The following is a 10,572-nucleotide window of genomic DNA, read 5'->3' on the forward strand; positions in this document are numbered from 1 at the left end:
GTACGTTAGCATTGGCACATTAATCTATTTTCTAAACTGCAATTATTCTATCATTGTCAGGCTGATCCAGCAAGCACTGGGCACAAGACAAGAAATATTAGTAGACTGGACAGCAATTTTATCATCAACAACCATATGTCGACTTCACATGTAGTTTTGAAAAATGAGTAGTTTATCCTAAAAAGTGACACAGACCACTCTCTGAAACTCTTCTTAATATTCTATGACTGGATGCCCCTCCCAAGTTAAAGCATCTCTCTAATGATAAATCTGAAATTGTCAAAAATCCACACCTGGCCACTTCAGCATCTAATAATTCCATATCTCATCATGTATTACTCTCATCTTTGTAATACATTATTCCATCCTTCACATCCTACATTTGCAGAAACGTTAATTCAGAAATTTATCAGCCTAGGACTAATTTGGCTTCACATTTTTGCTAATCTTCTAATACTACAAATAAAGGAGCATTCAACATCTGTGTAAGGCCCACAATCACATAACATCTGTCCTATATAAAATCCAGAGACTTCCAATTGCATATCAATACAATTACAGTTCTCTTGCCTCTTACAAAACTTTTATGATCTAGCACCCGGGTTTACTGCATCATCTTAAATATATTACATCTGGTTCACTCCATTCTTCCTTCCATCTTTGCTCCATGGACGGCCTAAGTCTTTAGTTCAACAGCACTTCAACTCTGCAACCCACTCCCTCTTTATATGAGGTCTTTAGACTGAATTTTATTTGGAGAGAAAAAAAAACAAAAACAACTCAAAACTTGTTTGTTCAAACTTGTTTTCCTTTCTAATATGAACTCTTAATTTCCATTTCTATTATAAGATTGTTCGCTTTAACCATTTTATTCTGTTTATACTTGAAGCCCACGTATGTATTTTACATAATGTATCCATGAATGTCTTGAGAGGTACTATCACAAAATATGCAAGTTTATCAAATAATATAAAGCTAACTTGAACCATTTATTTGGAATGTTAGTCTGTTAAAAAATAATGCCTTAACACTGGCATAGAAGTAACACAAACGTAAAATAACACAGATTTGTGTTGAGTGGGTTTTCTTTATTTAAAATTATTCCTTCAGGCAACATCTGGCTGGGTGCCAACAGTAATCTTTCAGAGAGGAAAAAGTAAGCTAAAGGCGTCAGTATACTGTATATGGTTTTCTTTTTACAGTTTTGCCTATCTTTTTAAGCTGAACAGTTTATTTTGGCAGGAATTCTCAATTCTTTACAACTGAAAGGAAATGTTGAAAGGTTCCATTTTTAGTAATCCTTAAAGAGTTAAGAATGTAAATACTCAAATAGATTTTTTTTCTTTATTTTACAAAAAAATAAAAAAATAATAATCCATATTTATTTCTTTCCTTCAACCATGATGATATGGTACCCAAACTTTGTTTTCACTGGAGGATCTGTATACACAGGTTTATCCATGGAGCTGACTTGTAAAGCAAATGCTGCTTCTTGGAAGGGGCCCACCATCGAGCCTCTGGTCATCCATCCAAGATCACCCTGTTAAAAAGAGAAATGTAAAAACCTGTTGCTCTAAATGCAAAATGGTTAACAAATTTTGACCCTAAATATTTATCTTAATCCACTCTCTGGACAGTGTTTCAACATGCAGATTTAGACATAAACATAAACATTTGAGCTTGCATCTCCTTTCATGTGTTCACAGGATTAAGGCGTGTATACTAAAGTATAGAAAAGTTGGAATTCCACTTCCATCAGTCCATCCATTTTTGTGCCTCAATATCCAACTCAGGATTGTTGGGGCTGGAGCCTACCCTGACAGTAAAATCTGCATTAATTTACTGTGGGGCTCACTTATACATCCCTCATATATACAGGGTCAATTTAGAATCGTCAAGTAACCTAAGACAAGTCTTTGAGATGTGAAATGAAAAAGGTCTTCCATTTTAGAGAGAGAGAGAGGCAAACGCAGTGAAGCCTGAGGAAAATGTGCAAAGTCCACATAGACAGCGACTGTGTCTGAGATTCAAATGCATTCTATTCAAGCTTTACAGCAGCCATGCTAACCATTGTGCTACTTTGATGCCTATGTTTTCACTACAACAGAAAAGCTGTTGGTCAGATGACAATTTTTATCACCCCAACACAATAATACTGATATCTCTTTTTTAAATAAAATGTAAACTACAATAACAAAATTTTTCATCTTCACTGCAGCTGTCTAGTCAAATCTGTTTTTTCTCCCCCACTTAAACTAGTCCACCATGCTTACTGGGTGGCACATGCAGATTTCCAAAATTAATCTGATAATTTTAGATTTTTGCAATCTCATATTATTTAATACTTACTCCTTGTCTGGCTTTGTCTTCACTGTATTGTGATGCCACTTCACTGAATCGCATCCCTGATTTTAATTTTTCCATGGCTTCCATGATTTTGCTATGCTTTTCACACAAGATGTGTCGCACCTAAAAAAGTAAAACCACTGCAGTGTAACAATTCAGTTTAAATATATAACTATACAACACATTTCATTCACACAATAATTGAAGGCTTTAAATAACTTAATCACTTTTTAACGTGTTGAATGTGTATATTGTATAATTTTCATTTTCCTGATCTCATTCTTTTCTTCACTTACCAATAGCTTGTGACCCTATAGGAGGAAGGGGACGTAGAATGACAATTAGACTGAAAGAGCGGTCTAAAGATTTAATTCCCCATTTTGCAACTACAGTTTGAAAGAATAATTGCAAAAATGCCATTACTGCAGAATGACCAAAATGGATATGCCTATCTCATGATCTACCGTCAATTGTGAATTAGACTAGGGAGTACTTAAAACTCATCCATTTGGGACATCCGATTACATTAATCAAAAGAAAATAAGTTAGACCTTTCCTGGGAAGAACGACAACCTCAGATATGGGTATGCCAATCCTCACCACTACCACACTACACCTACATCTGAATCACACCTGTGCATACTGTATGTCACAGTCTGATAAAGTCAAGGGACATCATCCACAAAGAGCAAATATACAATAATCAGATCCCTAAACTAGAAACTTTGTAAGGCTCAGCCATAGCTTGCTTTGTAGTTCATAAATATGTTAAGACAAGAAAGAAAACAAGATTCATCACTGGTAGTGTCCTATGCCCTCCTTAAAAGGATTCAACTTAACATGGACTCAGCTGTACATAAAGGAAACCTTTGGTCTTGTACGACCTTTTATAAGATATCACAAGAAGCACATGCAACACCCTTTTCCAAGTCAACAGATCACATGAACAGAGGACTGGCAAATTCCTGTGATCTCTCGATTATCTGTCCAAAAAGAGAGTGAAGGAGAAGGGGGTGGGGGGGTGGGATGGATTGTTAGAAAGTAAGTTGGTTCACTGTTTCGCATGTTTCTCCAAAATATAAAGTTTAACTATCTGGGTGTCTGTTTTAGTACCTGGACATTGGTTTCACCAAAGAGGCTAAGCAAAATTAAACTTCTGGAACTACACCACTCATTCACGTCCCTCATAAAAACAAATGTGGGAAAACACTAGGGGTGTTGAAATTAAACACATTATCAAGGCTTTGCGATGCAAACGTGGACAATTCTGCATCAATGCAGTGGCAGAACATAATCGATTATATCATAAGGACATTGTTTGGTGATTTTCTGGCTGCAGCATAAGAATTCTAGTTAAAAAGTCATCCCGGTAGTGATTGTGGCTGCCTGATCTGAGTACAGCGCTGCTCCGTGTAGAAGTAACTCATATCACTGACATCACTCACTGCATACCTCGCCGGCAGAGGATGACGGAGGGAGGAAGTAAGATTAAAAACGCTCCAAACATTTTAAAAGCTGATATCTGGGCTCATTTTAGATTTTACGAATAGACTGGGAAGCATGAACTGGACAAGTCGTATGCGGTGTGTAAAGCCTTACACACAAAAATTTAAATATGTTGGGAACACTACCAACTTAAGAAATCACGTTAGCCGTTTCCACCCTGAAATGCTAACAACAACGCGACTCTGTACACAATACTGCCCAATTCTGAGAAACGGAAGTAAATAAACCAGGCTGTGGCAGCATTTATAGCGAAAGATTTACGGCCATATTCCGTCGTGGACAACGCCGGGTATCAGCACCTGTTAAAGACACTGGAGCCGCAGTACAAGGTCCCGTCGCGCAGCCACCTTACAGAAAAGGTTATACCAGCACTTTACCACGAAACCAGAGCCTAGATAACAGCGTCAATGAGCAAAGGGCAGCAATAACATGTGATTCATAGACTTCAGTGGCAACGGAGTCGTATGTTACAGTAACAGCACATTACATTAGCGAGGACAGGCAGATTATGTCCCATGTACTACAGACGAGAGCTGTGTTTGAGTCTCACACAGGCGCGCATCTGGCGGAGCTACTGTCTCATGCTGTGGAAGAATGGCAGACATCAGATAAAGATGTGGTGCTTGTGATGGACAATGCTTCAAACATGTTGGTTGCAGCTCAAGTCGGAAAATTCCAGCATATAAGATGCTTCGCCCATACGCTGAATCTCGCCTCTTAGCGGGTGCTTAAAGTGGCCACACTCGCCAGACTTCTGGGAAGAATCTGACGTATAGCGACATTCTTCCATTGCAGCACTACAGCCAGCCACCTTTTGAAAGTGAACCAGAAATGCCTGTGGTCACTATAAAAAGATCCACTCTCAAATGAGAGCACGTAGATCAACTGGTGTTTTTGCACAAAAACCTGCAAATTCCCAAATGCTAAAACCAGTGCTTGTGATATTTTGCACATTCAAAAAGTGCCCAGTGCTGATGTTAAAGATTTTATTTTGTGTAGTTCTTATTTTGTATTTTGCACAATAGTAGTTTCTGCAGAGCAGGTTTTCCCCAGAGATGAGGTCACTGCAGAAAGATCCACTCCCAAACCAGAGCATGTTGTTCAACTTGTGTTCATATTCAAAAGTCCCAAATGCTGAACATTGACTAATTTGTAAATTTGTCTTTGTAATGTTGTGCACTTTCAGGAAGTGCCCTATATACATTGCTGTTATTTTATGTTATAGATTTTATTTTGTATATCATAGCACCGCAGAATGTTTTGTTTTTGAAGACGGACCATATTCATACCAGATGTAAGCTAAGCCTATGCTATTTATTTCTGTTTACAATTTAATGTAATGGTCACAATTTCTGTTTACATTTTCAGGTTTTGTTAAATAAAAACGGGAGCTTACATCTCACTGCTTGTATTTGTATTTGAAAACATAATGTGAAGTAATGTAGAAAAATTGATGGGCTGCATCTTGATGCATCGAGATATCGAATCAAATCGTTGACATGATAATCGTAATCGAATCGAGAGACCAGTGAAGGTTCACACCTCTAGAAAACACCTTAGTCATACAAATCTGGTACACCTATTCCCGTCTTCCATACAAGACAAAAGAGGCATGTTTATCAACACATTTCCACTGTATCCTTTGCTTTAAGCACCTTCCTTCTGATGCCATCCACCTTTGTAGCCTTGTTTGAAAATGTCTTTTATTAATTCATTTACAAAGCTATTAAAATTATACAAATCCCATCCAAAAAGTTCAGGACTGTTTTCACAGAGAAAGGCACATTTACTATGCTCTGGATAACCTTAAAGTGTTCTTTCCACTTGACAATATCAATATATGTTCCCACCATTTTTCCTAAGTTGCTGAATAAAATAATTTGTCGGAACCTTCACAAAAGGAGTCCTAAATTAATGTTGATATCAGTTTCACTGCTGCTGTAAGCTTGGCAACTAAATTAAAACCATTGAAAGCTACTTTTACTTTGCATGCTATAGTTTCAGTTTGGCAGTCTGAAGTGTGCTGGGAAATGATTGCTGCTGCCTTGTATTTGATATCAACAACTAAAGTTTTTTTTTTTTAAGTTGATACTAAAGATAAACAGATGCTTGGCAAAACCAAAGCGACATAAATATAATTTAAAAAATGGAGGGAAAGATTCTGAGAAACCTGCTTCTCTTTTGTTTTTGTTTTTTTAATATCTGGAGTACTGTGTAATTATTGCCAAAAGAAGCACAAATGAATCCCTTGGCAATTTAAGGAATTGGAAATGAAAGTTAATATTGATTGTGAATTAGTTAGAAAATACAGATTTTTATATATTTGTACTTCATGCACATCAAAGTACATCTGTGAAGATGAAAATTGAGTGGTCTCAACAATTACACCTATATTCTTGACACCAGAATTCTCAATGCATGACCATTAAACAAGATGAGATGAGCTTTTGGTTATTTGTCTTATGTTTACCAAGCCAGTCAATGATCAATGCCTGTTGAGTCTAGTCAGTTACTTAAGGTTTTGATTGCAGACCACTTGCATTTACCTAAAAAAACTTTACCACAAACCACTTTGCCACAACATTATATAAAACTTGATAGCTTCACATTTCATTTAGTGGCATGGCTTCAGCAGGATGCAAATACAAAACATATGTATACAGTATATATTCTCTTTAATTACCCAATAAATTATGCTCTCAAAAATATCATAATGCTGTCAAACTTAATTTACCCAAATAAGCATCAAAGATGCCCAGATCCTATCCTAACAGCATCAGACAACACACTCGTACACACATATATGGGACCAAATAGGAATTACCTATCAAATAAACATGGACATGGGAGTCAAACCCATACGGACACAGCAACAGTGGGTCCCAAACTGAGAAGCAGCAGCACTAACCACTGCTTCACCATGCCACTCACTGTCAAAGATGTATTAGGTATAGTTTTGAATCACCATGCGTTTCCAATAACAGCTTTTCATGTTACATATAAGAAATGCTGTCCTTGAATACACTGTATTGATTCCCTAAAATCAGAATACCTTGACTGCATTGCCACCCTTGGGTGTTTTCTCCTTTTTTTCACTGTCCCCAGCCCCAGAGGCACTAGCACCTAAAGGAAATAAAAAAAGACACAATAACAGTCAGAAGACTCAACAAACGACACTCTCGATATTGCACATTCCACTTCAAAAACGTTTCCCAGTTATCACCAGGATGCCATTTACCCCTTTTAAAGCACAATATTACAAGTTTTTAGTAAAGACATTTCTAACTATTTGTACAGTGCCTCTAGTTTCATTTAATAGGTTCTTGACATTTTGCTTGAAAAAAGTCACGTGTGAATGAAATGACTACAGTATTAACATAGGCCTACGTAATAATCGACTTACTTTAATAATAATTTCATTTAAAACGATGTCACTGGTAAGAAGCAATAAGCCCATTACGACTGGACAGAACTATTTCTACTTGATGAATGGATGTTAATTTTTATGTTTTATTTAGGGTGCAGTATAACAGTGTGCTAATATTGCAGCTTAATGTCAAGATAGTGATGCAAGCATATTGCAAACTACTTCTATTCATTCAGATAAATCTAAATAATTAACATTTCCTCTGGACGCCTATAAAATTAAATTCTTAAAATAAATAAGAAGAAACAAGAAATGAACATAACTTTTCCAAAAATACCTTTAAATATGTGCACTTGGAGTGGAAAACGTGCAATTTAAACAAGAGATATATTATTACCTTTCCCTCCTTTACCGCCTTTCGCTTGTTTAGGGGGCATAGCCAAGAGTCAATAACGATGGCTTTCTAATACAGTATTCAATACAAATATAATCAGGCACCCGACTTACGTTTTCTTTCTACGCCGCGAAGCAGAAAAGACCCCAAAAAGTAACCAAGGTGTCTGAAAAGATGCCTGAATAAATAAAAAAAAACAGTTTTATGTCAGTAATATAAAAAATGTTTAATAAAAATAATTAAGTAGATGGGAAGTATTACATGCTTCACCTTTAATATATTTAATTCAGGCTTTTACGCCAGACGTTAGTGCCTTATGAACGCGTCACATCATTGTTTTAGAAAGGACCTCAATTTTGTCTTTATGATGGAGGCTTGAGATTTCTGACGTGTTGCGCGAAATACAGTAGTCGTCTTTTTCCTTGTTTATAAAAAGAAAATTGTACATGATTAAAATATGCATTAACAGCATTAAGAAAGACAGAACGAACAGGTCGAACGATAGATGTAAAACCCAAAAGAGTATCTCAGCAGCAAACGGCCTCAGTTCGGTTGATGTCTGACGACTGATGGTAGCCAAAGCTCTAGTGTATTATTAGTCGCGTACTCTTTTGTTTAATAGTTTATGTTCATAGGTGCCTTTATGGAGAGATGCAAAATTAAAAGTTTAAAGAAAAGGAAGTTTCTTGGAGTAAAGTATTTGCCATCATATTTAATTTATTCTCCTGCAGAGTGAATGAAATAATCGTTCTAAAGATACGCCATTAAAACCAAATATAAAACTAATATCAAATAAACATCAATTAAGGAATCAGGTTAAATAACTTAATATTAATCCCTTAGATTAAGAATATAAAGTGTGTGTGTATATATACTGTATATCTATATATATATTTATAGAGAGAGAGGGGCGGGGGGCAAAAGTAGGTTTCTGTTGTGAATACGAAAAAAACGGAGTTTATTTTTGTATTATTTATTAATTATTGTATTATTTATTAGTATTTGTCTTATGTGTTGCCTTATTATTATTATTAACAAGTAGACTACAAGAATGTATAAATAATCAAGACCAGTAATTTGAACGCTTACGACATACCTGTGAATTTCCCCTTGGGATTAATAAAGTATCTAATCTATCTATCTATCTATCTATCTATCTATCTATCTATCTATCTATCTATCTATCAGTGCACTGTGCCATTGTGGCATTCTTTTGAGTTGCTAAAGTTAATTAAGCTAAATGGAATATAAGGGATGACTTGATGGGTTTGGTATAGAAATAATGCAAATTTCCTGATTTGCAATTTGCTGAAATGAGAGAATGAGTTAAATATTGTAATATGTTATGTAATATATTTCTGAATTAATTCATAAAGTCATTATTACAAATATTAAGGTGAAATCATCCAGACCTGCCTGGACATTAATGAAGTGAACAGCTATTGATCTTCATCAAAATATAACATTATTATTGATTTCATGTATGAGTTTGGAATGAAAAGCAGATTGAGCATTTATAGAACTTTCTCTTCTTTATCCATTAAGTACTTTTGAGATTGAATTGCATACGGCCTCAGAGTTTCATGTCACTTCCATGGTGCAATAATTTTTGCTTTCAATGCTGACATTTTCATCTGCTTACAGTCTTCCATTATACTGCTCAGTTTTGCTTTTCTCATTATGTGCCTTTGAAAAAAGATTTTTTGTGTAGTACATACTACCTACTAGTTGGTTGTGCCTGGGAATCTCTTAGGTGCATTCAAGAAATCAGCTTTTTATGTAGTACTGGGAAATAATTAGTGCCTCTATTTTATTTTACTGTATGTATTTTATAATAAGTATCATCCTAGTTTGCTGAAGCTTCACTATAAAATCCCTCAACACAGCAAATTGTTTTCTTTAATGTATGTCAAGCTTTCCCTGAAGTAGCTATTACAATTAGCATGACCATAAAAAGTAAAATTTTGGACATGAGTGTCGGACGGCTTTGCATCCTAGGCACCAAGTTACCCGAGCTATTCTATAACATTTCAGTAATTATTTACCACTCTGAAACTGATCTTTCTGATCATAAAATAGATCATTATGATAGCAATTGATGAGAAGAATGAGTAATTATTTGCAGAATTGCAGTATTTGAGAGTTCCTATAGTGTGCCTCTTTCACAATTTGGCTCAAAAACTAAACAGCACATCATTATCTCATAGTATGCTTAAGTTTCGAGTTTGGCATTTTTCTGTGCAGCTGTTTTAGCTTCAAACCATCCTCAAGAAACTGACACACAGACACACACCCATCATCAAGATATCAGTGTTTTCAGTATCAGGGGAACCTAAAACAATGAGATCCATTGAAAACCAAAGATCGAAATATTTGACAAATCTAAAGCTTTCACTCCTCCCCCATAGACGATAGATTATGATGGGGGAGGGTGCAATGCAAAAATACTGTATTTTTCAAAATAATTTTGGCATCGGTGTTGTTTCATTAAAAACATACCTCTGAATAAAAAAGAACATTAAATTGAAATGAAATGTTTATTTAATGACTGTGCAAATAATATTTTCAGAACTTACACAATGTGTTACCATATAGTGTTAACTTTAGTAACACATAAAATAGTACCCATAATCAGAATATCCCCGTGGAAGGCATTCTTAGTCCTAAAATATCATCAGATCAGCACGTTATCATCAAAGAGTAATTCATCCCACCCCTGTCTACCATGCTTACAAGTTGTGACTTTAGTAATCCTTCTTAGTTATATCTACAATTAAAAATATTTAGCAACAAGAGGTTTGTTACACATCGTATTATGATTAAGCTTAAAGATTACATATAGTCATCTTGTTTGATTTTTATTTATGAGTTAATGCATTTCAGGTATGATATTTATACAGCATTGGCTGATTAACCTGGCACTGATTAGGTGAAAATGTGCAAAGATAAAACTAATTAC

At 35.5% G+C, this 10,572-nt stretch overlaps 1 protein-coding gene across 1 annotated transcript; it reads right to left on the reverse strand.

The window, feature by feature from the left end:
- Positions 1-1,067: 1,067 nt before the first annotated feature.
- pin4 (protein (peptidylprolyl cis/trans isomerase) NIMA-interacting, 4 (parvulin)) lies at positions 1,068-7,769 on the reverse strand. The gene is made up of 4 exons (XM_028816067.2): positions 7,617-7,769; positions 6,905-6,975; positions 2,350-2,469; positions 1,068-1,540 (listed from the first exon to the last, which is right to left on the reverse strand). Exons 1-4 carry the CDS (start codon positions 7,654-7,656, stop codon positions 1,382-1,384), a joined length of 390 nt encoding a protein of 129 aa, XP_028671900.1. The 5' UTR covers positions 7,657-7,769; the 3' UTR covers positions 1,068-1,381.
- Positions 7,770-10,572: the final 2,803 nt, after the last annotated feature.

The sequence above is a fragment of the Erpetoichthys calabaricus genome, chromosome 12, assembly GCF_900747795.2.
Source record: "Erpetoichthys calabaricus chromosome 12, fErpCal1.3, whole genome shotgun sequence".
NCBI classification, from domain to species: domain Eukaryota; kingdom Metazoa; phylum Chordata; class Cladistia; order Polypteriformes; family Polypteridae; genus Erpetoichthys; species Erpetoichthys calabaricus.

Bases quoted from the DNA above. Each gene is read 5' to 3' on its own strand.
- pin4 (XM_028816067.2), bottom strand. From the start codon at position 7,656: ATGCCCCCTAAACAAGCGAAAGGCGGTAAAGGAGGGAAAG. The intron at 6,976-7,616 runs GTAATAATATAT...TATTTCCTTTAG, and splicing joins AGGCGGTAAAGGAGGGAAAG to GTGCTAGTGCCTCTGGGGCT. The intron at 2,470-6,904 runs GTATTCTGATTT...TTACTTTTTTAG, and splicing joins AGGGTGGCAATGCAGTCAAG to GTGCGACACATCTTGTGTGA.